The sequence below is a fragment of the Emydura macquarii genome, unplaced genomic scaffold (assembly GCF_026122565.2).
Source record: "Emydura macquarii macquarii isolate MOO-44397 ecotype Brisbane River unplaced genomic scaffold, CSIRO-AGI_Emac_v2 contig_3384, whole genome shotgun sequence".
NCBI classification, from domain to species: domain Eukaryota; kingdom Metazoa; phylum Chordata; order Testudines; family Chelidae; genus Emydura; species Emydura macquarii.
Genome location: NW_027133521.1, coordinates 55,897 through 83,223, shown reverse-complemented (window position 1 = coordinate 83,223; position 27,327 = coordinate 55,897). Strand labels below are relative to the sequence as shown.

At 60.7% G+C, this 27,327-nt stretch overlaps 1 protein-coding gene and 1 pseudogene across 1 annotated transcript; both read right to left on the bottom strand.

Annotated features, from left to right (window-relative positions):
- Positions 1-2,919: 2,919 nt before the first annotated feature.
- Positions 2,920-9,029, bottom strand: LOC137143994 (guanylate-binding protein 1-like). The gene is made up of 10 exons (XM_067534078.1): positions 8,828-9,029; positions 8,549-8,676; positions 7,036-7,145; positions 6,447-6,649; positions 5,850-6,092; positions 5,139-5,419; positions 4,660-4,872; positions 4,027-4,129; positions 3,733-3,926; positions 2,920-3,135 (listed from the first exon to the last, which is right to left on the bottom strand). Exons 1-10 carry the CDS (start codon positions 9,012-9,014, stop codon positions 2,920-2,922), a joined length of 1,878 nt encoding a protein of 625 aa, XP_067390179.1. The 5' UTR covers positions 9,015-9,029.
- A 6,125-nt stretch (positions 9,030-15,154) lies between these two features.
- On the bottom strand, positions 15,155-20,955 carry LOC137143996 (guanylate-binding protein 1-like; annotated as a pseudogene).
- Positions 20,956-27,327: the final 6,372 nt, after the last annotated feature.

Genomic DNA, 27,327 nt, shown 5'->3' with positions numbered 1-27,327 from the left:
ACACAGCACAGCGGTCCCAAGTGCACTTAGCAGAAAGCCTCACTGCAGACTCCTGCTGCCCCCTGTTTAGGGAGCAGAGATGAGGCCCGGTGCGCTGGGAGAGGGTGGCCATCTCCAAACTCAGATGCAGCCAGCCCCCCACCCCCTTTGCCTCAGTCTCCCCTCCCAGCCAAACTGCAAATCTTCCCTCCTCCAGGGCAACGAAATTCATGAGGAATCATTACACCACCGTCCTTGGCACCTGGGATCCCAGCGACCACTACTGAGCCCCCGCCCTGACCCCTGCCCCACAGTGCCCCCTACTAGCACCCCCTTCTCACTCCATGCAGCAAAGCCTTCCCGCTGACCCCTGCCATGCCCCACGGTGCGCCCAACTGATCCCCTTCCTCAATCCCTGCAGCACAGCGCCCCACTGACCCCTTCTGCACTCCCTACAGAGTCACTCTGATGTGGGGAGAGGCAAAGCTCCCACCTCCTCGGGAAATGCTGCCCGGCCACTTTGAGACCCAGAGCAGCGTCTGGGACCCACAATGTCCACCCGGCCTGGCGGGAAGGAGGCGGGAAGGAGCCCGAGCAGCCCTTGAAGCCCCTCTGTGAACCTCCCCCCGCCCCCCACACACACAGAGCAGGGCACAGCCCTTCCAGCAGGGGGCGCAGGGACACACACACACACACACACACACACACAAGGTGGGTTTGGCTCAGCCCGGTGAGGACGGGGTTTCACTGACCAGGCCCAGCTGTCGTCCAGCTGAAATCCGACTGTCAGTTAAACCGGCGGGTGAAGGGCTCCTGAGGCTGCAGGTTGTTGCTAAGTGGCCGGGCAGCCGACAGGCAGAGCCCTGGGTGTTAAAACGTTAAATACAGAAACCACCTGCTCATGGGCACCTGTCACTGGCAGTGGGGGGCGGGCGGAGGGCACAGAGTGAGAAATAGAACCCAGGAGTCCTGGGTCTCAGACCCCCTGCTCCAACCACTAGCCCCCATAACCCTCCCACACCCAGGGGGAGAACCCAGGCGTCCTGGCTCTGAGGCACCGGGACATGCCGAGGCACCGAAGCGCCAGGCCAGGCTGGGGGCTGCTCTCTGCACACGTGGGGTCTCGCAGGCAGCCTGCCCAAGGCCCTGCGGTGCCGATACCCCATCCCCCAGCCAGCCCCGTGTGCCGGGCACAGCTCCCACTGCTCTGGAGTCAGCCCACATTTGTACCCGGCAGACAAACCCCCCATCAGCCAGGGCACAGCACAGCCGCGTCCCTCCCCTGGGCGCACCCGCACTCCCCACAACCTCCCGAGCCAGGGGCCGAACTGCTCCAGGCTGGGGCGCTCAGGAGAACGCAGGGGTGAGGTAACTCCTGCCCCAGCCAGTGTCTTGCCACCACGCCAGCTCGCTCCTCCCCCCCCTCCAGCGTGTCACAGCCCAGCACACCTGGCGTCGCTGTGCGGGTGTGGACAGGGGCTGCCCATTTGCACGCGGGACCCAAGCTGAGCCGGGTCTCCAGGTTCCAGCCCAAGAGGAAACATGAACAAGGAACCCCCCAATTGCCAGCCACAGAGGCTACGCTGGGCTCACAGCGGCCAGGAGACTGCAGGGACCACGGTTGCTGTGGCCGGCGAGACTGGAGGCTCCGGCGAGCCGGGAGCGGGTGGGCGAGCTGTCCACCAACGCCCCTGATGGGCAGGGCCCCCGGCTCCCCTTCGGCTTCCTTTTCCTCCTGGTTATGTAGACAGACTGAAAACAACAGAGACGCCCCTGGCAGGCCTTGGGCACCCCGACCTCACCCCCTGCCACGTAGAGTCACAGCCCTGGGTCCCTCCCAGCAGGTGCCACGGGGAGAACCCGCTGGGCTGGGCGGCTCTCGCTGGGTATCAGCCACGGGCCGCAAACCCCAACCAATCAACTCACTTGTTCCAGTCACCGAGTAGCCACGGAGGGATGCCCAAAGGCACCGGGCCCAGGGAACGGGCCCAAGGAGCCGGGATTAGAACAGTCTTGGCCGTGCCCCTCAATCCCGACCCGCAGCCACCTGCTCTGCCAGCCCTCAGCTGCCCCCCACAGCTCTGCCCGTGCCCCATAATCAGCCACCAGGTCTGGCTGTCTACGCCCAACTCCAGCCTGCTCTAACCACCAGACCTCACTGCCCTCCCCAAGGTGGGGATACAACCCAGGAGTCCTGCTGCCCAGCCCTCCGTCACCCCTTGCGGTAACTACTAGACACCCTGCCACTTAGCAATCTCACAGCCACAGCCCAAGTCCAGGGCAGCCAGGCGGGTTTCGCAGCTCGTCCTGGCATGTAGGCGCTCTGCACGCCACTTTCAGGGCCCTCGATTCACGTCAGCAGAGAGAAGAGCAGCAGAAACGCAGACACCAGCCAGGTTCATGGGAGGTTTATTTAATTGCAGAGTTTAAAGCCACCTGGTTGCAAGGCGAGAAAGCGACGCCCCCAGCCCATGCCCAGGGATGGGGAGGTACCTGCTGCCGGATGGAACCTTCTGGGCAAAGGCTGCCTCGGCTCCAGGGGACTCTGGGTTCCTAGGTGTGGCCAGTGTCTCCCTGCCCTGCCGGTGGTGTTGTGGTAGCCACCTGGCCTGTTTCCTGCCCCACAGATCAGGCCAATGGGCCCATCCATCCCGGTATCCATCTCCCACAGCACTTGAGCATCTTGAGGTGGCGAGACTCCCACAATGCAACCTGCCTGCAACACCTTGTGGGGTGAGATATTCCTCCTCCCCCGCGAGCCGGGGTCCAGCCCAGCCCACGCAGCATGGGGGCTGGGGGCCCTCGGCGTTGCAGTCAGAACGACCCAGCACTTTGCTGGCAGTTACTGAGCTGCTCACCACAGGAGTGTCCTGTGGCGGGGGGTGTCGCGGGTGAACGGGGCGCTGGGGTGGAGGGGCGAGCAGGTGGTGAGGCTCCTCATCAGAACAGGCGACTGAAGAAGCGGCCGGCGGCCCCGACAGCCTTGCCGATGAAACCGGGTAACACGAGCCCTGCCACCTCACCCAACGTCTCCAGCGCGGAAGAGATCCACGACGGCTTCTGAATCTCCTCGCTCTGCTGCTGCAGCCGGCGGATCTCGTCCGCCATGCGTCCGGCCTCCTTCTGAAAACCCTCCCTCAGCAGGGCCTCCTGCTCCTGGGGAACAGCGAGAGTGTCAGGGGGGACCCCAGCCTCTTCCCATGGGTTAGGAGGGGTCACGGTAATAGTGTGGGGCAGGGCTGGGACGGATGAGAGCCCAGGGGAGGGGGGCTGGGGTTGGGTCTGTCCCTGTGCACCCTGCTGGAGGAGACAACCCCGGAGCGCGCGCGCGCGCTGTGTGTGTGTGTGTGTGTGTGTGTGTGTGTGTGTGTGTGTGTGTGTGTGTGTGTGTGTGTGTGTGTGTGTGTGTGTGTGTGTGTGTGTGTGTGTGTGTGTGTGTGTGTGTGTGTGTGTGTGTGTGTGTGTGTGTGTGTGTGTGTGTGTGTGTGTGTGTGTGTGTGTGTGTCCCCCTTTCCCTGCTGTATATGTGCACGTGTCATTCCCCGCACTGCACTCACCAGCAATCCTGTCACTGGCTCTGCCCCATGGGCCCATCTAGCCTGGTATCCTGCCCCCTGCCTGCCATTTGCCAGCACCCCGGCTGCCCCATGCACAGACCTCCCACCCCTGGGCAGGCTGAGGCGCCCTCGACCGGGTTCTGCCCATCCTGCGGGTCACCCCCACAGCTCCAAGCACCCACGGGCCCCCCGCTACCTTCAGCTTCTGATCCACCATCTTGCCCTGCTCCTCCAGCAGCTTCTTCCTGTCGCCCTCCAGCTTCTCCTGCAGCTGCCGCAGGTTCTCCTGGTAGCTGCGGTCCTGGTCCTCCAGCTTCTGCTGCAGCTCAGCCTCCTTCTGCCGCAGGATCTGCTGCTCCCGCTCGGCTGCCTCGGCCTGGACTTTGAGGGCTGGGATGGGGATAGAGCCGTGGGTCAGCGCGAGGAGCACCACGGTGACTCTGTGTCCCTCCCCCCACCCCAGTGGCACAACGTCTCCCCCGTTGGGTACCTGCCATCTCCTTCTCCTTCTCTGTCAGGGTTTCGTCTGTCTGCAGGATGGACTGGGCCACGGCCTCCTTGGACTGGAGGAACTCCTGCAGCACCGCGTCAGCCTGGGGTTGGAGAGCGGGAGTCACAGGCTCAGGGGGTTTGCCTGGGGATCCAGATCCGGGTCTGGATTCTGGATCACAGCACCGGAGAGCAACGGGGAACTGGCTGGCTCAGGCGGGTGGGGCTGGGACATGGGGCCTTTCCCCTCTAGGGAACGTGGGCTCCCATCCGGCCCCGGAGTCATCCTTCGGTTCCCACTCGACACCCTCAGCGCCTGTTCTGGCTGAGCGGGGCCTGAACCTGGTTTTTAAAGCACAAATCGCCCCACCCACGGGCACTGACCGTTCCCCCTCCAGCAGTCCCAGCACAGCAGTCGAGGGCTGGACGGGCCACGGGAACCAGGTCCCTGGGACACGCTGGCGGGGGAAGGGTACGTGGGTGGGCTGGGCTCACGCTCTGATGCTGCCCCTGCTCTGGGGAGGATCCAGGAACTGCCCGGCTGGGGAAGGTGATGTCCGGTTGTCAGCAGCACTGCCCAGGCTGCAGAACGGGGGTCGCAGACACACACAGGCAGGTTCCAGCCCTTTCCTACCTGGATCCCCTTCCCCGGCACCTGCCGGTATCTCTCCACCACCTGTCGCTGGGCATCCAAGAATCGCCGGTAGCCCCCGGGCACCGCGTAGACCCCCCGGCTGATCTGCTCGTCCAGCTCGTCTGCCAGCTCCAGCAGGGCGGCCGTGCAGCGGTCTGTGGAGATGAGCTCGTTGTGCCGGCACAGGGCCTGCTTCTGCTTCTCTAGGCAGCGCTGCCGGGATGGGCACAGAGAGGCCGGGAGTGAGGCAGTGTGGGGGGTTCAGAGAGGCAGGGAGGGGAGCCAGGAGAGACCCCAATGGGGCAGAGGCTGGGCTGGAGATTGGGCAGGGTATCCTTGGCCTGGCACCTCGGCTTTCCAGCTAAGCACAGCCCGGGCTAGGAGACCCCGGGGAACAGGGTCAGGGGAGCCCCAGCCCCACCCACCCCACAGCAGGGCAACTATCCCGTAACCACTGGGGCCAGCGTGAGGGGCCGTACCATGAGCTCCCCTTGGAAGCGGCGGTCATCGTCCTTGAAGGCGCGCGCCATGAACGCCCGCAGCGCCTCCCGCTCGCACTGGGCGTGCAGCTCCAGCAGCTCCAGCATCGTCTCCGTGGGCAGCGCCACCCCCCGCGCCAGCTGCTGCTCGTACACAGCCACGGCCTCCCCCACCGCCGCCGAGTTCTCGATCTGCGCCAGGGCCAGCACCGCGCTCTCCATGCAGGGCACCGCCCCGCTGCGGATGGCGTCCACGTAGGTCACCGCCAGGTTCCCCAGCACTGCCGGAGGGGTGGGGTCAGCACCAGGGTGCCCAGTGAGGTCAGAGGGGAAGGAACCATGCCATGGTGCCCAGCCCCTCCCATGGCCTCCCTGCACCCTGCAGAAACCTGGCTGCTCCCTGCCTCACCCTGCACCCCTTGACCTGCCCTCCCCCCTGCAGGATGGACACTGAGCCTGGGACATGCCCCCATCACCCCTAGATACACCCCACTGCCCCATCCCTGCTGGGAATGCACCGTGGTTTCCCCGAGCCTCCTCTCTCCTTGGGAGGCACCCAGATTCCAGATGCCAGCATCAGCCCCACCAGTGCCGGCCACCGGAAAACCCCTCCCAGCTCGGTTCATCCCGCCCAGCACCGCACGAGCCCTGTTGGTCCCAGCATGGCACAGGGAGCTGCTGACCCCTGGCCCGAGGGCTACGGACACTCACTGGTCCCGGTCACCACGTGGCCACCCGGGATGGTCTTGGGCTGTGACGTATCCCAAACGTGGTGGCAGAACCGGGCCGCCTGCTCCTGGAACTCGGGCTCCAGCTCAGCCTCCGAAAGTTCCTCCAGCCGAGCCAGGTCCCTCCGGCCGGCCGGCTGGATGAAGACGAAGCATTTCCGGGCTGGGAAGAACTGGCGGATGCACTCACGGGGCAGGTTGTACAGCTGGGCTCGCTGGCTGCTGCCTGAGGACGAGATGAGAGCTGGGCAGGAGCCCTGCGCCAAGATGCAGCTGCTTCTGGGGGGCAGCGGGGCAGCTGTTGGAAACATTCCCCTGGCATGGAGAGACCTCGCTATCCACGGGGGCTGGAGGGGAACCATCCAAGCTGGGATTTGGCCGGGACATCAAATACTCCAACCAGGAACCAGTAACACCCACGAAGCATCAACTCCTTGTTTGTGACTCAAGCAAAATCTGCCACCCCCGTGCAGCATGGTGCCCCCTTGGGCCAGCCCTGACTGCCAGGGAGCTCACCACTCCCGCCTCATGCAGCCTGGCACCAACTCGCGCCACCCTGGGGCCAGCACTGCTCCCCTACCTGGCTTTAGTTTCAGGGCGTTCTCGAGGTACTCGTCCTCGCTGATCTCCCGCCCGTCCAGCTCCAGCTGCAGCGTGAAATCCCGCACGGCCCACACGAAGGCTGGGAAGAACCTCACAAAATCAGCCGAATCCTCCCCATCCTGCCGGCTGCCCCCGGCCGTCGCCTTCACCTTGATGCGCTCCGTCAGCTCCGTCACGTAGCTGGGACCGGCTAAGGAACCAGAGATGAACTGCCCCCCCCATAGAGTCCCTCTCCATTAGGGCCCCCAGACCCACCTGCAATGAGGACTCAGAAGGGACTGGGCAAAGGGGAGGATATTCAGTCAGCATCCCGGAAGCAGGGATTGAACCCACAACCTTCAGGGTCCAGCAACAGACACCAGCAGCACTGGAGCTGACGGAGCAACTGTGCAGCTGAGGGCAGTAGTGGGTTGTTATCCCCTTACACTGAGCGGCTGCTAGAGGGCGCTGTGGAGCACACACTGCGCTGTGGGACACCATTTCACTGGGGGTGAAGCGTTTGGATAGAACCGCGGGACCCTTCCCCAGGGAGATGGGCCCCCCTCCCAGCCACCAGGCAAGGATACTGCAGCTGGTCCATGGCCTGCTGGTTGATAGTGCCCATGCTGTTATAGACCAGGGTGCTGCTGAGCAGCACGGCCAGCGCGAAGATCCACGTGTCGTTCTTTGTGTCGCCCTGGAACGACACCCACCATCACCGTCCCCAGCACGTCCCAGCCACAGAGCTCGCAGGGCAGGGCAGGATCACCAGCCCCTTGGCACAGAGGGGGAAACTGAGGAACAGGGCACAGACTGGCCCAGCTCTCTGGAAGCCCAGCCCAGGGCTCTCTCTGCCAGGCCACAGTGAATTCCTGTTCTTCGAGCCGGGAGAGTCGCTATTTGAGGTTGGCATATTTCCCCCCACACACCCCAGGAAATCCCCAGCTCCTGGAGGCACGTGAAGGGGAGGGGCTCCCATTGCTCGCCTGTTACTGAAGTAAGTTTCTGACCTGTGTGGCTGTGTTAAAGCTTTGGGAAGGCGACACCCCCTCCCGCCCCAGGGGTGCAGCCACAGCAGCCTGCAGAGCAGGGCAGGGGGTTCAGCTGCTCTCATGCATCTTTGGGTCCCTGGTGGCTGGCGATGCCGGCTCCTCCCTCCACCTACGGCAGGGAGATGCCGACACGCGGCCAAGCCTGCGGGATCCTTCTCAACGGATCCATCATATCTGCAGTGACTGAGCCCTCGCCAGGCTGAATGTATTTATCTTCACACTCCCTCTGGCAGGCAGGACAGGGCGTTGGCCCCATCATCTAAATGGGTAACTGAGTCCACGCTCAAGGGGCAATCCAGCAGGGATTTGAACCCGGGTTTCCCGAACGCCAGGCCTGTGCTCCAGCACGACAACAGCTTGGGAAACTTTCACGGAAGGACGTCGAATTGTTGATACCAAAACCAGGGGTGAAACAGGGTCGGCTGAGATGAATTTCCCAACTTGAAAAATTATTGGGAAAAAATGTCAGAATTGTGGAAACGACCCGACCGGCTGTTTTCCTAAATGGAACAATTTGGTAAATTTGGACCGAGTTAAGAAAGCGAAAAAGAAGGAAAATGAAATGTTTGAAAATTATCCAATTTCTTTTGCGTGACCCAGACCCAGGACACGTTTCCTATTTTCAGTCCCTGCCACTTTTCCCCATTTTGACTTTTCATCACGATTCAGGACAGGAAAGTTTTTCTATATCTCAACAGTTCTCCCAGGGCGAGCCAAGCACTTCCAGCCACACACCTGGACCTTCCTTCCCAGCCCCCACATGGCATCCCCTGCACCCCAGCACCGGCTCTGCCCCAGTCAAAGGGTGTCAGCTCTACCTCAGACAGCTCCTCCTTCACCAGCAAGGGGCTCCTTTGCTAGGAGTCCAACCCTTAGGAGAGGGAGCTCCTTAAATACCTCATCCCCTTTCCCAGCATGCCTTGTCCTGAACTACAATTCCCAGCAGCCCCTGGGAACTACAAGTCCCAACAGCTCCTGCATGTCAAGGGACTTTACAGCCTGCTCTGCAAATTGGCTGACTCTCATACACACCCCACCCCCCACTCACCTTCTCCACGTCGCCCAGCCCCTCGGTGTCCAGCAGCACCAGGGTGTGGCCGGCCCGGTGGGGATGGGGCACGCACCACATCCAGATGCCCTTGGTGTGAGACTGCACCGTGGAGCCCAGCGAGAAACCTGGGGGAGAGACGGGCGGAGTTGGGACAGACACAGAGTGACAGAACCCAAGAGTCCTGGCTCCCATCCGCCTGCTATAACCACTAGACCCCACTTCCCTCCCAGTGCCAGGGAAGAGAACCCAGGTGTCCCGGTGCCCCGTCTGTCTCACCCGTTCTCTTGCCGGCCAGTTTGTTCATGAGGTAGGACTTGCCGGTGCGGTACAGCCCGGCGACGGCCACCACCACCACGGGCTGGGCGATCTCCGCCAGCACCCGCAGCGCCTCCTGCTGCACCCACAGCTCCCCGGCCGGGCTGTTCTCGATCAGGCAGACGGGGGCCGGCATGGGGATCTCCATCGCGCTAGGCAGGCGGCCTACGGACACAGAGCGGGGAGGGTGAGCGCGGGGGGACACGAGATGCAGGGGGCAATGAGATACAGGACCAGGCCCCCCCACCCACAAGTGTCGCCCGCTGCAGCTCACCCCAGGTGCAGACAAGCCCTGGCAATCCTGCGCATGGCTGCACACCCCCGGCCGGTGCCCCTTTAATCGTACCTGGCGGGGCTGCTGCTGGAGAGGCAGGATGGTCCAGTGGTCAGAGCGTGAGCCTGGGACATGGGGTCAAGTCCTTGCTCCACCACAGACTGTCCGAGCAAATCACTTGGGCCAGATTTTTAAAGGTGTTTAGGCATCGCTGCACTCAGCATTGCAAAGCTGAACCATCCCCCTCTCAGCTGTGCCTCAGTTTCCCCATCTGTACAATGGGATAACAGCGCTGCCCTGGCCCCCCTCAGGGGGTGAGGGTCCAATACATGAGGCTGCAATGACGGAGTCCATACAAGTACCACAGACAGCACAGCCAGAGGCCACGGGGATGGACTCCCTGGGCGCACAGAGATCTGTTGTCTCAGTTCCACCCCGTCTCCAAGCTCTGTCCGGCCGCCTGCAGCCAGGGGCTGAGCTGAGGTTGATCGTTTTCATTCAGTGGCCGGAAAACCCAGGGGGGAAAATGGTTTCGACTCCACCCAGAGGGGCCGGTGTCCGGTGTTCAGTCGTTCGGGGGCTGCAGGACACGTTTTGACCCCGGAATGATCATTTTTCATTTCATTCTGGGCGGGTTTTTTACCTTTTTTATGTTTTTTGAAGGCGAATCTGGCCCCACTTGGGAACTCCGGGTCCCAGCGACACGTCGAACCGCTCGGCCCCGAACCGACCCCCCGGGCCTGTCTCGGCGGGTTCCCCCCTTCGGTGCCCGTCCTTTGAAAACAACCCAGCGCGGCTCAGACCCGAACCGCCCCTTCGGAGCCAGACGGTGCCGCCGTTTCCCCTCCAGTTATCCCCGGCTGGAGACCGGCCGTGACCCGGCTGCGTTTCTTTCACCCTCAGTCCGACGCCCCGGCCCCGGCCCCGGCGCAGCCCGGGCTCTGCTCGCGGCCCGCGGATGGCAGCGCTGCCCCAGGGGGCGGCCGCGAGCGCTGAGTGGAGCCGGCCGAGGGGAGCCGCGCCCAGGAAGGGGGCGCAGCGCCCGGGGCTGCGGGGCGGAGGCGGGTCTCGTTGCAGACGCAGCCCCCGGCGGCCGAGGAAGCGGCGCTGGGTCCACGGGCCATGCACGGCCGTGCTGACGGAGCGTCGTGCCCGGGGCAGGCGTCCCTGGGGCTCCCCGCCCGCCTGCCCCGCGCCACCCATCGGCTCCCCCCAGCGCCCGGAGCGAGCCGGGATCCACCCGCAGCCGCCGCTTCCTTTCCTCCAGCGCCGGGAACTGCTGCCCGGTGCCCGGCCCCAGAGCGATCCGGGGCCGTGGGGCGGGGCTGAGCCTGGGGGGAGGGAGCAGCCGGTGCCCTACCTGCCCCGGGCGAGGGCTGCCCAGCTGCGCTCTGCGTCCGTTAGTTCCCTCCCGCGGGTCCGTCTGTCCTTCCGAGCAGCTGGGAGGCTCCGATTCCTGCCGCAGCGGGTCCAGGAGACACGTGAAGAGTCAGAGGGAAACTGAAAGTAGAAGCGGCGCCGGTTTAACTCCGCCCGGCGGTGCTGTGATGCGGCACGGAGCCGGGCTGGCCAGCGCAGGTACGGGGCAGCTGGGCAGAGGCCCGGCTGGACACCAGCTGGCACCGGCTCAGTGTGTGTGTGTGCCCGGGAATTCCCAGCCTCCGTCCCCCCGCGGCCCCTGGAGCCCCATTAAATCGCCCCAAGGCTGGGTTTGAAAAGGATCATTGGATCACGGAGCCCATCGCAGCCCTTAGCGAGGGGGAAACCCACACCTCCGGAGAGAGGGCCAATGAGGAACAGGCTGGATGGGCATAGAACCCAGCAGTCCTGGCTCCCAGCCCTCTGCTCTAACCACTGGACCTCACTGCCCTCCCAGAGCCGGGGAGAGAGCCCAGGAATACTCAATGCTTTTTTTGCCTCCTTCTTCGCAGACCAGGTCAGCTCCCAGACTACTGCAGGGGCAGCACCGAACGGGGAGGAGGTGAGCAGCCCCAGTGGTGAAGGAACAGGTTCGGGGCTGTTTAGGAAAGCTGGACATGCACAAGTCCATGGGCCGGATGCACCCCAGGGCGCTGAGGGAGTTGGCTGGTGTGATTGCAGAGCCATTGGCCTTATCTTTGAGAACTGGTGGTGATCGGGGGAGGTCCCGGACGATAGGAAATCTAGCGCCCATCTGCAAAAAAGGGAAGAAGGAGACGGGGAGCTAGAGACCTGTCAGCCTCACCTCAGCCCCTGCAAAATCATGGGGAAGGTCCCCAAGGAATCCATGCTGAAGCACTAGGAAGGTGACAGGAACAGTCAGCATGGATTCACCAGGGCACGTCATGCCTGACCAACCTGATTGCCTTCTCTGATGTGGTGACTGACTCTGTGGATGTGGGGAACGTGGTGAACATGCTAGACCTTGATTTTAGCAAAGCTTTGTGTAATACGACCGTGCCCAAGGTAGCCAACTGATAATGCCAAGGTCAGGGCAGGCTGCAAAAGGAGAGCAGATTCTCCCCATGCTGGTGGGTGACACTGAAGCCCGGCTTCCCAACCAGCCACTAACTGCTTCTGATTACCCCACACTGGATATCAAGAAGCCAGTCCACCAACGCCCACAGCCCCTTCACTGCATTTCAGCTCCAGGCTCCCAAATCAGCACCAGGTCCAGTAAAGAGACCAGTTACTAGAACTCTCTGCTCTTTACTACAAAGGTTCCCTCTGATCCCAAAGGGTCAGCCACAGCACCAGAGCAATAGAAGTGTGGATCTTACCTAAAATCCCACGCTGGCAGCCAATCCTTTAGTGTCTAAACTAAAGGTTTATTGTAAAAAGAAAGAAATAAACCATCAGAGAAATGTTAAAGGGTTAAAGTAAATCACAGATGTAGCCCAGTGCTAGGAAAGGCAGCGGCTGCTTTCGGTTTCCATCTGACTCAGACGTGTTCACCCGTATTTAGAGCTGCCAGACCCCATCGTCCCCTCCCTGCCATGGTGCGTGAGTCGGCAACATGGACAGGTCTACAAATATCTGTTCAATGTGCAGCAGGGACAGACGATCAAACAAAGTCTCACGCTGCCACTCTATAAATCCCTGGCGCCCCCATGGCTGTGATTCCTGCCTGCGCTTCTGGGCCCCACCCCCGGCCCCAGCTCCAGATAGATCTGTCAGCCTTGGAAAAGGGGCCGAGCAGGGCAGCGAACACGATCAGGGGCACGGCAGGGCAGGGCCCAGCTTCTGCCTGAGGGAGATTAAAAAGCCGGGGACTGTTCGTCTCAGGAAAGAGCCGACCCAGGGGATATGATCATCGAGGGCTGTAAAATCCTTACTGGTGCGGAGAGAGCGTCACCAGTGAAGTGTTGTTCACCCCTTCGCACAACACCCGAACCCCGGGTCACGCAGTGACATTAACAGGCGGCTGGTGTAAAACCGACTCGCGGATGACTTCCCCCAGCGCACAGGCAGCCTGGGGAACTCCCTGCCAGGGGACGCTGGGAGGCCAGAGGGAGACCTGGGTCCAGAAAGAACGAGATAAGTCCCTGGAGGACGGATCCATCGATGGCTCCTGGCCGAGGTGCTGGGCCCACCATGGGCAGCGTGCACGGGCGCTAAAACGTGCCATTGCTCAAGTCCTGTGGGTGGCGTCTGTTCTCGGAGTCCTCTGCCGCCCACGAGAACTGCCTGATGCTTCTCCACCATGGAATTTACTACAAAAAAAAATATCCCTGGCACTGTTGCTCCCCCCGCCCCCCGTTCTCACTGGGCTTCTAGGCCGCCCCCTCCCCCGCCGTGCTGCCATCCGAAAGTTGCTTCTAGGGACTCATTTCCTTCCCCGTTCGTTTATTTCAAGGAGGAGGGAACGGAAGAGCCGCTCCTGGGAGGAGAGTCACGCTCTCCCTGGATTCCTCTGGGGCAGCTGGCACAGGAGGGCAGCGCCAGTGAGATGCAGATCCCCGCGGGGGGGGGGACCTCCCTCCACGCAGTCTTGGCCTCACCCCGGGAGAGGCTTTGCTGGGGACGGGACGGGGGCTTTGTCACTCGCGCTCCAGGTCAAACACCAGATACGGGCTGGGAGCAGAGCTCAGACATATCTGGAGACGTCCCACCACTCCCCCCACCCAGGGCGCTTCGGCCCTGAGCTCAGGCACCTGGAGGCTCCGTTACAGCACCGGCAGGGTGGAGGGCCCTAGGAGCAGGGGGCACTTACACGGCCATAGGGGCAGAAAGAGGATTCGGGGCTGCTGGCAGCAGATCCCCGGATTAACACCGTGTGTGTAGATAGCACCACCCACTCGTCCTCACAGCCCCGGGAGGCAGGGGGGAAACTGAGGCACAGAAAGGTGACATGATTAGCTCAAAATTACACAGGCTGGCAGTACAGGAGCCAGGGAACGAACCCAGGCATCCTGGATCCCAGCATCCCCTACTCTAACCACCAGACACCACTCCCTTCCCAGAGCCAGGCCTGTGCACACAAAGCCAGCTCTGTCCTGGTTCCTGGGGTCCACGTGGACCCCTGGGGCAGGGCTGGGGTTGGGGTAGGGGGAGGCCCCCATCCCATGGGCCGATGTGGGGGCTTTGTGGACCACAAAGTAATTGAAGGAGAAATCCCTTGAGATCACACCCCCCACCCCGTCCCCCCGCAAACGACCCTGCCACCCCCAGGCCTCAGGAGTCCGGGGCAGGGGAGTTAAAATACATTTTTATTAGATTCATCCAAGGACTCTGCCAAGCCTCCTCCCCAGCCCCGTCCTCCGCCTTCCCTGGAGGCAGGCCCAATAACACACCATGGCACACAGCAGCACCAGGGTTTACAAGAGACCCTACAATAACATGCCAGCGCATACAGCAGTATCAGCAGCAGCGGGGTGTACAAGAGACTCTGCAATAACAAACCAGAACAAGCAGCAGCTGCAGTGGTTATGAGACCCTACAATAGCACACCGGTGCGTGCAGCTTTCCTCTATCAAGCAGCATTAAGCGTGAATTCAGAAGTCCCCCATCCCCAAAAGTACAACAGCCCAAGTGGTTGACTCTTGTAGACCGTGGAACTTCAGCTAAGCTGGGCCTACTTATAAAATTAAACTACCAAATTAATACGTGCATATTGCAGAATATGTGAAATGGTGGCTGGAGTCCCTTTTGAAAAGGGGTGATTGTTTCTCATTGCAACACACCCATGCTGTCTTTCTATTCTCAAAGTATGTCTGGTATTTCATTAAGATAACAGTTTATTAATTGCCTCTCTTGTCTGGACCATTTTCCCTAATGAATTTATCCTCTGGGAGTAACTCATCTATGCAGTAAACAGCAATGTGTTAAATGCAGGGCGTGCTAGACCTCCACGGCTCCAGACCTCTCAAAATACCTTCTGATCAAAGCTAATGGCTGGATGCCACCACAGGTATTGCTCAATTTAATCACAACAACCCCAATACCCCTTTGTTTGAAGGGTGGAACACTGAAACTAAAGAATAAATCTAGATGGCTAGCACCTTTTCACTAAGTAAAGCACATGGGTCTGTCCCTCTTGTATTGTTTTCTGGAATTCCTGTGTTTACTCATGCAAATTACCAAAATGCTTTGAAAAACATTGGATTGAAGAATATAAAAGAGAAGCAATGGATATAAGCAAGCAGGCGAGCTTTAAGAGAAGAAGAATCACTCTTGACAAGAAGCTGAGAAGAACTACCATCTTGCCCAGCTGCCTTCTGAGACCACGGATCCAGGCTCTCGGGGGAAGCTGCTAAGAAACCATCACCGCCTCTTGCCTGCATTGGTGAGGATAATCGCTTTTGCAGCTAAAATATACTGGACTTTTGGTTTGGGGGCTCATTTTATATGTTTATAAGTGTAGTAATTAAAGCCTTTCTGTCATTATCAAACGAGAGTCGTGTCAATTCCTGAGCACACTAATAGCAGATCCCAGTCTGTGAGGTAACACTCTAGCCAGACCCCCACGTCTCCGACAGGCTGGTGGGAGGGAGCCAGCCCAGCCCTGCCCCGCGGATCCCTCTGGGTCTCCATCCTCAGCAGACAACGCAGCGTCGGGAGCGCCGGCTCCAGCTCATCTCATCCCGCAGGTTCTGCACCTCCTTCTGCAACTGCACCGCTTCCCCCTGGAACCCCTCCTGCACCAGCCGCTCCTGCTCCTGGGGGACAGAGCCGAGGGTTAGCGCCACTGACACGGAATCGTGGGGACCCGGGGCGGGGGAAGAGCTGGGAGAGAACCCAGAAGTCCTGGCTCCCCACTGCTCTAACCACTAGACCCCACTCCCGTCCCAGAGCTGCGAGAAAACCCAGGAGTCCTGGCTCCCAGCCCCGCCCGCTCTACACAGCCCAGTCCCAGCTCCCCGGGGGTCACCAGGGCAGATACCTTCAGTTTCAGGTCCAGCACGCGCTGCTCCTCAGCCAGCATCTGCCTCCTGTCCTCCTCCATCCTGGCTGTCAGCTGCTGGACATGCTCCTGGTGGCTGCGCTCCTGGTCCTGCAGCAGCTGCTCCGTCTTCGCCTGCATCTCCTCGCGCAGCTGGGCCTCCCGCTCGGCCGCCTCGGCCTGCGCCCGCTCCGCTGTGGGGGACACATGGTCAGGGACAGGGGGCTCTGGGGCCACAGAGCCCTGCCTCTGGGGTCACCACGTCCATGGGGCAGTGGGTGTACGGGGCCCTGGAATCACTGGATCTATGGGGTGCTGGGATCACCGGGTCTGTGAGGCTACAGATCCCCTACACTGTGTCACCAGATCTATGGGGCTGCACAGCCCTGGCCATGGGTCAAAGCATCTCTGGGGTCCAGGGGTCACAGGATATATGGAGCCGTGAGGGCCAAGGGTCACTGGGTCCATGGGGCAAGGGATGTCGGGGGCCCAGGGGTCACGAGTCTATGGGGCCATAGGGTTCTGGGGGGCTGAGTCAATGTGGCCAAGGGATCACCAGATCCATGGGCCCGTGTAGGTCACAGGACTACAGGCCCCAGCTCTGAGGTCACCTTCAATCTCCCTCTGTCTGTCCGTGAGGCTCTGGTCTGCCTGCAGGACGGCCTGGACCGCCGTCTCCTTGGACTTGAGAAACTGCTGCAGCACCTCGGCCGCCTGGGGGAACCGGGGAGAAAGGGGTGAGCCGGGCCCACAGCCCCTCCCACCTGCATCCTCCCCCCCACATACCAAGGGACCCCAGACCAGCGGGAACCTCTGCACTGCCCTCTCATCCCATCAGCCAAGGCAGAGACTGGACCACAGCCCCACAGCAGGATCCAGCAACACCATCAGCACTTCCCCGCCTTAGGGCGCCCGCGGGCAGCGTGTGCAACCCAGATCCACCACCCCAGACACAACCCAGGTGTCCTGGTCCCAGCCCCAGTTAATGCCATTAAGCCAATTCACCATGATCCCCTTCCCTGGCACCAGCCAGTATCTCTCCACCATCTCCCGCTGGTCGTCCAGGAGGCGCTGGTAACCCCGGGCACCGAGTAGCTCCCCTCGCAGATCCGCTCCTCCAGCTCCTGGGACAGATCCTGCAGCACGGCCGAGCACCGGTCCGACGACGCCTGCTCGTTCCGGCGGCACAGCTCATCGCGCTTGGAGTCCAGCCTGTCCTGCGGAGAGACGGGAGATGGCAGCCAGCGCCCCTGGAGCGGAAAGGCCCCGCGTCCCATTCCCCTGTGGGCTGGTACCAAACTGGGACAGGTGGGGGGTGCCCCCAGGGCGGGGTCCCTGGTACTTTCAGCTGCTGCTGGTATTGCTGCTCCTCGTCCTTGAAGGCGCGCGCCATGAACGCCCGCAGCGCCTCCCGCTTGCACTGGGCATGCAGCTCCAGCAGCTCCAGCATCGTCTCCGTGGGCAGTGCCACCCCCCGCGCCAGCTGCTCTTCGTACACAGCCACGGCCTCCCCCACCGCCGCCAAGTTCTCGATCTGCGCCAGGGCCAGCACCGCGCTCTCCATGCAGGGCACCGCCCCGCTGCGGATGGCATCCACATAGGTCACTGCCAGGTTCCCCAGCACTGCCGGAGGGGCGGGGTCAGTGCCAGGGTGCCCAGTGCAGTCAGAGGGGGAAGGGGCCATGCCATGAGGCCCAGCCCCTCCCACAGCCTCACCGCACCCTGCAGAAACCTGGCTGCTCCCTGCCGCATCCTGCACCCCTTGACCTGCCCTCCCCCTGCAGGACGGATGCCGAGCCTGGGACATGCCCCCATCACCCCCAGATGGACTCCACTCCCCCATCCCAGCCAGGAATGCACCATGGTCCCCTCCGAGCCTTGTCTCTCATTGGGACACACCCAGCTTCACCCCCAATCTGTGGGGCCCTGCTCTGCCTTTCTCTGCAGCCCAAGAGCCCTTTGGGACCGCTAACCAGAACTGCTCTGTTGGTCTCCCCCCACCCACTTCCCCCCCGGCAGGTAATTTCTATGCCTCTGCTCTGCCCCTGACGATTTTCCAGTGCCCCTCCTAACCCCAAAGCTGAGCACAGGTGCCAGCATCAGCCCCACCAGTGCCGGCCACTGGGGAACCGCACCCAGCTCGGTTCATCCTGCCCAGCACCCCACGAGCCCTGTTGGTCCCAGCGTGGCACAGTGAGCTGCTGACCCCTGGCCCACGGGCCACCGACACTCACTGGCCCCGGTCACCACGTGGCCACCCGGGATAGTCTTGGGCTGCGACGTCTACCAGACGTGGCGGCAGAACTGGGCCGCCTGCTCCTGGAACTCGGGCTCCAGCTCATCCTCCTCCAGCTCCTCCAGCCGGGCCAGGTCCCTCTGACCGGCCGGCTGGACGAAGACGAAGCATTTCCGGGCCGTGAAGAACTGGCGGATGCACTCGCGGGGCAGGTTGTACAGCTGGGCTCACTGGCTGCTGCCTGGGGAAGAGACGGGAGCTGGGCAGAAGACCTGCACTGAGATGCGGCTGCTTCTGGGGGGCAGCGGGGCAGCTGTTGGAAACATTCCCCTGGCATGGCGAGACCTCGCTATTCACGGGGCTGGAGGGGAGGAGACAGCAAATGCCCCAACTCCCACGAACCAGTAACGCCCATGAAGTGTTGACTGCTTATATTTGTGGCTCATGCAAAATCTGCCACCCCCGTGCAGCATGGTGCACCCTGGGGCCAGCCCTGACTGCCAGGGAGCTCACCACCACTGCCGCATGCAGCCTGGCACCCCTTAGCACCGCCATGGGGCCAGCACCGCTCCCCTACCTGGCTTTAGTTTCAGGGCATTCTCCAGGTACTCGTCCTCGCTGATCTCCCGCCCGTCCAGCTCCAGCTGCAGCGTGAAATCCCGCACGCCCCACACGAAGGCCGGGAAGAAGTGCACGAACTCGGCCGAATCATCCTCCTCCTGCCGGCCGCCCCCGCCCGCCGCCTTCACCTTGATGCGCTCCGTCAGCCCCGTCACGTAGCTGGGGCCAGCTAAGGAACCAGAGATGCACTGCCCCCACAGGGGTCCCTCTCCCTCAGGGCCCCCCAGCCCACCTACAATGGGGGCTCAGAAAGGACTGGGCGAAGGGAAGGATATTCCTTCACCATCGCGGAAGCCGGGATTGAACCCACAACTTTCAGGATCTAGGAGAAGCCACCAGCAGCACTGGAGCTGAAGGAGCGACCCCACAGCAGAGGGCAGTAGTGGGTTGTTACCCCCTTACACGGAGTGGCTGCTAGAGGGCGCCATGGAACACACACTGCGCTTTGGGTTACCCTTTCGCTGGGGTGAAGTGTGTGGATAGAACTGCGGGACCCTTCCCCAAGGAGATGGGCCCCCCCACCCAGCTGCCTGGCAAGGATACTGCAGCTGGTCCATGGCCTGCTGGTTGATAGTGCCCATGCTGTTATAGACCAGGGTGCTGCTGAGCAGCACGGCCAGCGTGAAGATCCACGTGTCATTCTTTGTGTCACCCTGGAACGACACCCACCGTCACCGTCCTGAACGCGTCCCAGCCACAGAGCTCACAGCCCCTCGCAGGACAGGGCGGGATCACCAGCCCTTGGCACAGAGGGGGAAACTGAGGCACAGGGCACAGACTGGCCCAGCTCTCTGGAAGCCCAGCCCAGGGCTCTCGCTGCCAGGTCCAGTGAATTCCCATTCTTCGAGCCGGGAGAGTCGCTATTTGAGGTTGGCGTATTTCCCCCCACACACCCCAGGAAATCCCCAGCTCTCGGAGGCACGTGAAGGGGAGGGGCTCCCATTGCTCGCCTGTTACTGAAGTAAGTTTCTGACCCGTGTGGCTGCGTTAAAGCTTTGGGACGGCGACACCCCCTTCCCCCCCGCCCCAGGGGTGCAGCCTCAGCAGCCTGCAGAGCAGGGCAGGGGGTTCAGCTGCTCTCATGCATCTTTGGCCCCCTGGTGGCTGGCGATGCCGGCTCCTCCCTCCGCCTACGGCAGGGAGATGCCAACATGCGGCCAAGCCTGCGGGATCCTTCTCAACAGATCCATCGTATCTGCAGTGACTGAGCCCTCGCCAGGCTGACTGTATTTATCTTCACACTCCCTCTGGCAGGCAGGGCGGGGCGTTGGCCCCATCGTCTAAATGGGAAATTGAGTCCAAGCTCAAGGGGCAATCCAGCAGGGATTTGAACCCGGGTTCCCGAATGCCAGGCCTGTGCTCCAGCACGACAACAGCTTGGGAAACTTTCACAGAAGGACGTCGAATTGTTGATACCAAAACCAGGGGTGAAACAGGGTCGGCTGAGATGAATTTCCCAACTTGAAAAATTATTGGCAAAAAAATGTCAGAATTGTGGAAACGACCCGACCGGCTGTTTTTGTAAACGGAAACGTCCCGTTTTTCGAGGCAAAACGCTGCCTCGCTGCCAGTGATTTGGTAAATTTGGACTGAGTTAAGAAAGAGAAAAAAGTGGAAAATGAAAATTAAATGTTTGAAAATTAACCAATTTCTTTTGCATGACCCAGCCCCAGGACACGTTTCCCATTTTCAGTCCCTGCCACTTTTCCCCATTTTGACTTTTCATCACGATTCAGGACAGGAAAGTTTTTCTATATCTCAACAGTTCTCCCAGGGCGAGCCAAGCACTTCCAGCCACACACCTCGGCCTTCCTTCCCAGCCCCCACACGGCATCCCCTGCACCCCAGCACCGGCACTGCCCCAATCAAAGGGTGTCGGCTCTACCTCAGACACCACCTCCTTCACCAGCAAGGGGCTCCTTTGCTAGGAGTCTGGCTCTTAGCAGAGGGAGCTCCTTAAATAGCTCATCCCCTTTCCCAGCATGCCTTGCCCTGAACTACAATTCCCAGCAACCCCTGGGAACTACAAGTCCCAACAGGACCTGCGTGTCAAGGGGCTTTACAGCCTGCTCTGCAAATTGGCTGATTCTCACACACTGTCCGCCCGCCCCCCACTCACCTTCTCCACGTCGCCCAGTCCCTCTGTGTCCAGCAGCACCAGGGTGTGGCCGGCCCGGCGGGGGTGGGGCTCGCACCACATCCAGATGCCCTTGGTGTGAGACTGCACTGTGGAGCCCAGCGAGAACCCTGGGGGAGAGACGGGCGGAGCTGGGACAGAAGCAGTGACAGAACCCAAGAGTCCTGGCTCCCAACGCCCCGCTCTAACCACTAGACCCCTCTCCCCTCCCAGTGCCAGGGAAGAGAACCCAGGTGTCCCGGTGCCCGTCTGTCTCACCCGTTCTCTTGCCGGCCAGTTTGTTCATGAGGTAGGACTTGCCGGTGCGGTACAGCCCGGCGATGGCCACCACCACCACGGGCTGGGCGATCTCCGCCAGCACCTGCAGCGCCTCCTGCTGCACCCGCAGCTCCCCGGCCGGGCTGTTCTCGATCAGGCAGACGGGGGCCGGCATGGGGATCTCCATCGCGCTAGGCAGGCGGCCTACGGACACAGAGCGGGGAGGGTGAGCGCGGGGGGAGGCGAGATGCAGGGGGCAATGAGATACAGGGCCAGGCCCCCCCACCCACAAGTGTCGCCCACTGCAGCTCAGCCCAGGTGCAGACAAGCCCTGGCAATCCTGCGCATGGCTGCACACCCCCGGCCGGTGCCCCTTTAATTGTACTTGGCGGGGCTGTTGCTGGACAGGCAGGATGGTCCAGTGGTCAGAGCGTGAGCCTGGGACCTGGGGTCAAATCCTTTCTCCATCACAGACTCCCCGGGAAAATCACTCGGGTCAGATTTTTAAAGGTGTTTAGGCATCGCTGCACTCAGCATTGCAAAGCCTAACCATCCCCCGTCTCAGCCGCTCTGTGCCTCAGTTTCCCCATCTGTACAATCGGGAGAACAGTGCCGCCCTGCCCCCCTTTCTTTCCCCAGGAGGAGTGAGGATCCAGTACATGAGGCTGTGATGACTGGGGGAGCACGGAGTCCTCTTGTCTCAGTTCCACCCCGTCTCCAAGCTCTGTCCGGCTGCCCTGGAGCCACGGGCTGAGCTGAGGTGGATCTTTTTCATTCAGTGGCCAGAAAATCCAGGGGAAAAATGGTTTCGACTCCACCCAAAGAGGAAGGTGTCTGGTGTTCTCGCCGAAGCAAACACCCGAAAAGTAAATAAGTTTAGGGGCTGAAGGAAACGTTTTGACCCCCCAAATTTTTTTTCATTTAATTTTGGGTGAGTTTTTTACCTTTTTTATGGTTTTTTGAAGATGAATCTCGCCCCCTTGGGAACTTCAGTTCCCAACAACACGTCAAACCATTCGACCCCCAAACCTGTAAGGAGCGGAAGAATTTTGTGACGCAGGGCAGTGTAAGTGGCAATGGCTAGGCCTGAGTTAGCATAAGTAACAATAGCTAGGCCCCATGAGCAAAAGCTAGGGTGCCTCATGACCTGGGCATAAACTCGGGCCGACACGCAGTGGTAGGCTAACTGCGAAAAACTAGGTCAATTGTAGGAAACTAGGCTAACCACAAAACCAGGTTAAGCCAGCAAGAAGTCAGCAGAAGTTGTAAAGAAGTGACTGCAGCTTATAGTGGATTGGTCCCTGGCTAAGTGCCAATAGCAGAGAGAATAACAAATGTTAGGACTCAATCCCCAAGTGGACTGAGATGTAACCAATGAGCTTATTGCTAAAACTGGGGGGGAAAGAGTATATCAGGACCCCCCGGGTGCCGCCCTGCCCCGAAGCTCTCCGCCGGCCTGTAGAGGATCCAGCAGGCGCAGCGTGGCAGGTCTACCCCCTGGTTGCAACTCACTTACAGAAAGGACAATGGGCTTCCCCTTTCTTGGGATCTTCGGTTCCCAGGCGCCTGATTTATGATTCTAGCAGCTTGAGGTATTGTAACAGCAGTTACCAGCTTAAATAAACGACTGTGTGGATAATTCCTCATCCGGCTGCTCTTTTCTCACTAACGAGATCTCAAAGCACGAACCCTCCGCAGACCCCAGAACCGATTCACCTCCCAGGGCATTTCTGGGCAGTTTTTACCCTTTCTGTGCCTGTTTGGAAAACAACCCAGCTCCGTTTGGACACAAACCGCTCTTTTGAACCGAAACATCACTACCATTTCCCCTTCAGTTTTTCGCCAGCTGAAAATCGGTGGTGACCCCAGCCCATGTTCGGCCGTGCTGACGGAGCAGGCGTCCCTGGGGGCTCCCCCGCCCGGCCACTCCATGCTATCCCCTGCAGCCGCGCCATGCCTCTGTCTGACCAGCACAGCATGTGCCCGCTCTGCAGCGCCCTCCTGCTGCGTGAGCCAGGCGCAGCCAGCGCCAACGTGGGGCAACGGGGCTGAGTGGCTGGATCGCCTGGCGCGGGGTCACCGAGCAGGAGGGACAGGCGTGTCTGGGGGGGGAGTAGCTGGCGGAGTGGGTCGGGGCTGACTCCCAGGGGCCAGATCAGCAGTGACATGGGCTGGGTTGAAGGGGTCAGGAGTCAGGTTTGCGTCATGGCCTGAGGGCTAAGCGAGCAGGGGGCAGAGATACGAGGATGGGGGTGGGTGAAAGAGTCCGGGTCAGCATTCAGGGGTTGGGAGATGTAGTTACAGCCAAGGTCAGACCCTGCTCCACACCCCCACCCCCAGTGCCAACCCGGGGTGACCCCATTGGCTCCCTCCCACCGCCCGGATCGACCCGGGATCCAGGCCCGGAGTCTGCAGCCTTTGTTCTAGCGCCCGGGAAAAGGCCCCAGGATGCCCTCGCCCAATGCCTGGCACCTGCCCGGGAACTGCTGCCCCGGTGCCCTGCCCCAGATCGATCCTTGACCGTGGGGCGGGGCTGAATCCTGGGGGAAGGGAGCAGCCAGTGCCCTACCTGCCCCGGGCGAGGGCTGCCCAGCTGCGCTCTGCGTCCGTTAGTTCCCTCCCGCGGGTCCGTCCGTCCTTCTGAGCAGCTCGGAGGCTCTGATTCCTGCCGCAGCGGGTCCAGGAGACACGTGAAGAGTCAGAGGGAAGCTGATACTGCAGGCGGGGCGCCCGGTTTAACCCCTCTGCAGCCTCCAGGACTCGAGGGCCAGCGCCGAGCATCAAGATCAGCTGGTGCGAGTCCGACCTCCTGCACCCGGCGGCCGCAGCCCCTCGCCCAGCCCAGCCCGCCTGGGACAGCCCTGAGCTCGGCCTGAGTCACGGACGGCTCCAGCCACGGGGAGTGACGGGAAAACAAGGTTACTTACCAGTAACTGTTGTTCTTCGAGATGTGTTGCTCATATCCATTCCAATGTAGGTGTGCGCGCCCCGTGCACAGATTCCCGGAACTTTTTCCCTAGCAAGCCCCGCAGGGCCAGCTCAGGCGCCCCCTGGAGTGCCGCGCTCATGTCGCGGTATAAAGGGCGCTGCTGGCCCCGCGGGCCCCCAGTCCCTTCTTTCTGCCGACTCCGACAGCGGGGACGGGGGGTGGGTTTGGAATGGATCTAAGTAACACATCTCGAAGAATAACAGTTACTGGTAAGTAACCTTGTTTTCTCTCTTCGAGTGATTGCTCATATGCATTCCAATATAGGTGATTAATTAGCCATACCTTGGAGGAGGGTAGGAGTTATCGGTGACCTGCTCTTGACAGCACGGATCTGCCAAACCCCGCATCTTCCCTTGCCTGCTCCACGATGGCGTAGTGCGACGTGAACGTATGGACCGATGACCAGGTCGCTGCTCTGCAGATGTCCTGCAGGGGCACCCGCTCCAGGAAGGCCGCGGAGGAGCCCTGGGCTCTAGTTGAGTGTGCCCTCACCGCACCTGGAAAGGGCACCCCTGCCTGCTCATAACATGCTTTGATGCAGGCGGTAATCCAGTTGGAGATTCGCTGGGTGGAGACAGGTGAGCCTTTCATCCTGTCCGCCACAGCCACGAAGAGCTGTGTCGACTTCCGGAAAGGCTTGGTCCACTCAATATAGTAGGCCAAGGCTCGCCTGACATCCAGCGAATGTCCTCTCCTTTCTTCCTCCGAACCGTGGGGTTTTGGAAAGAACACAGGAAGTAAAATATCTTGATTATAATGGAACTGGGACACCACCTTAGGCATAAATGCTGGGTGGGGCCTGAGCCGGACCTTATCCTTATAAAAAACAGTGTAGGGGGGCTCCAAGGTCAGTGCCTTTAGTTCGGAGACCCTCCTAGCCGAGGTAATGGCCACCAGGAAGGCTACCTTCCAAGACAGAAGGAGAAGGGAGCATGTGGCCATGGGCTCAAAGGGGTGTCTCATCAACATGTTAAGGACCAAATTGAGGTCCCATGGCGGTACCGGGTCCCGGACCTGAGGGAAGGTCCTCTCCACCCCCTTAAGGAACCTCACTGACATGGGGTGAGAGAATAGGGACTGCCCATCCATCGGCTGGTGGAAGGCCGAAATGGCTGCCAGGTGTACCTTGAGGGAAGCCAGGGCCAAGCCCTGCAGCTTAAGGTGCAGTAGGTATTCTAAGATAGCCTGTATGGGGGAGAGACTCGGCTGTAACCCCTTAGATTCTGCCCACCCCGAAAACCTCCTCCACTTAGCCCTGTACGTAACCTGCGTGGATGGTTTTCTGCTACCCAGGAGAACCTGCTGGACCTGTAGGGAACAGGCTCTCTCTCCCTCCGTCAGCCACAGAGTCTCCAGGCAGTAAGGTGGAGGGAGTTCAGGTCCAGGTGCAACAAGCGCCCCTGGTCCTGGGAGATCAAGTCGCATCGTCTGGGTAGCGGAATCGGCTCGGAGATGGAGAGGTCGAGCAGCATGCTGTACCAATGCTGTCTCGGCCACGCTGGGGCGATAAGGATGATGTTCGCCCTGTCCCTCTTGATTTTGAGAAGGACTTGGGCAGGAGCGGAATGGGGGGGAATGCGTACATTAGGCCCCCTGTCCAGTCTATCAGGAATGCATCTGACAACGAGCCCGGCTCGCGACCCCTGAGCGAGCAAAACCTCGGGCACTTCCTGTTCCAGGCTGACGCGAACAGGTCTAGATGGGGAACACCCCACCTCTGGAAGATTAAAGTCACTATGTCCTGGTGTAAGGACCATTCGTGGCGGGGTGAGAACGACCTGCTGAGGCGGTTCGCCTCGTTGTTCCTGACCCCAAGGAGGTGAGAGGCAGATAAGTGAAAATCGTGCCTCACCGCGAAATCCCACAGGCGGATAGCCTCCTGGCAGAGAGCCGAGGAGCGTGCTCCCCCTTGTCTGTTCATGTAGAACATAGCCGCCATATTGTCCATGAGGACCTGGATCACCCCTGTCCTTCAGAAATGGAAGGAAAACCTTGCAGGCCAAGCGGACCGCTCTGAGCTCACGCACATTGATGTGCAGAGCCCTTTCCTCGGGTGACCACAGCCCCTGGGTGCCCCGATTGTGACTGATGTGGGCTCCCCATCCCATATCGGATGCATCTGTGATGAGCGTCACTGATGGGGTTAGGTCTCTGAACGGGACTCCCTTCATCACTTCCCTTGGGTCCCTCCACCAATTGAGGGAGGACAGCACCTGTGGGGGAACCATGACCACTCTAGTTAGAGAACGTCTGTTTGGCACGTACACCGAGGTTAACCATGCCTGTAGAGGCCTAAGCCTAAGGCGAGCCAGCCTCACTACATACGTGGAGGCTGCCATATGTCCCAACAGCTGCAGACAATGTCTGGCCGTCGTCGTGGGGGACCTGTGGAGATCAGAGATAATGTCCGCCATTGCCTCGAACCGAGTCTGTGGGAGGAAGGCTCTGGCCTGAACCGCATCCAATGTAGCTCCAATAAACTCTATACGTTGTACTGGAGAGAGTGGATTTCTGTTCATTAATAAGCAACCCCAGTCTGGTGCATGTCTCGCAGGTGAGACGTAAGCTACTTCTCATGTGGGCCCTCGACTTCCCCCGGATCAACCAGTCATCCAGGTAGGGGAAGACCTGTACCCCGCTGTGACGCAGGAGGGCCACCACCACTGCCATGCATTTAGTAAAGACTCTGGGTGCTGAGGAGAGCCTGAAGGGTAGGGACCGAAATTGGTAGTGTCGCCCGGCTACCATGAACCGTAAGAGCCTTCTATGGCTGGGTAATATAGATATGTGGAAGTACGCGTCCTTCAAATCCAGGGCAGCGAACCAATCCCCAGGGTCTAAGACCGGAATGATCGTGGCGGGGGAAACCATGCGGAACTTAACGCGTCTGATGTACTTATTCAGACGATGTAGGTCTAAGATGGGTCTAAGGCCCTCCCTTCGCCTTGGGGATCAAGAAATATCTAGAATAAAATCCCCGACCTTGCTCTGTCACCGGGACTTCCTCTACCGCCCCCAGCTCCAGGAGTGAATCAATCTCCTGTAGCAAGAGCTGAGCATGGGCAGGGTCCCCAATGGGGGACATCCTAGGGGGGGAGTCGGGGGGAAAAGCCGTGAGCTGGAGGGTATAACCCTTAGCGATCACCTCTAGGACCCACCGGTCCGTAGTAATGGCTTCCCATTCTGTGAAGAAGGGACGGAGCCTATCTGCAAACGGTCGGTTAAGAAGAGAGGGAGAAGGAAGAGTACTACCCTCCTGCACAGGGTCAAAAACGTTTATTAACATTACCCCCTTTAGAAGGCCCTTGCTGGCCCCCAGCAGAGGACCCCTGCCGGCCTCCTCTGTTGGGCCCACGATAGCGCTCACGACCTCTCCTCTGCTGGGCGGGTCTAGGCGCCTGCCTTGGTGGGGGTGGCGGCTGCCTCTGGACTTGAGGCCGGGACTGACGCCTTGAGGCCTGGGGGGTATACAGCCCAAGGGACTTCAGGGTAGCCCGAGAGTCCTTGAGGGCATGCAGTTTTTCGTCCGTTTTCTCCGAAAAAAGCCCCGACCCGTCGAAGGGAAGGTCCTGTATGGCCTGTTGA

Coding starts and splice junctions, on each gene's coding strand:
- LOC137143994 (XM_067534078.1), bottom strand. CDS start 9,014: ATGGAGATCCCCATGCCGGCCCCCGTCTGCCTGATCGAGAACAGCCCG. Junction 6,650..7,035: donor CAGGCCATGGACCAGCTGCA/GTATCCTTGCCT, acceptor AGCCGGTCCCAG/CTACGTGACGGAGCTGACGG. Junction 3,927..4,026: donor GAAGGAGAAGGAGATGGCAG/GTACCCAACGGG, acceptor TCCCCATCCCAG/CCCTCAAAGTCCAGGCCGAG.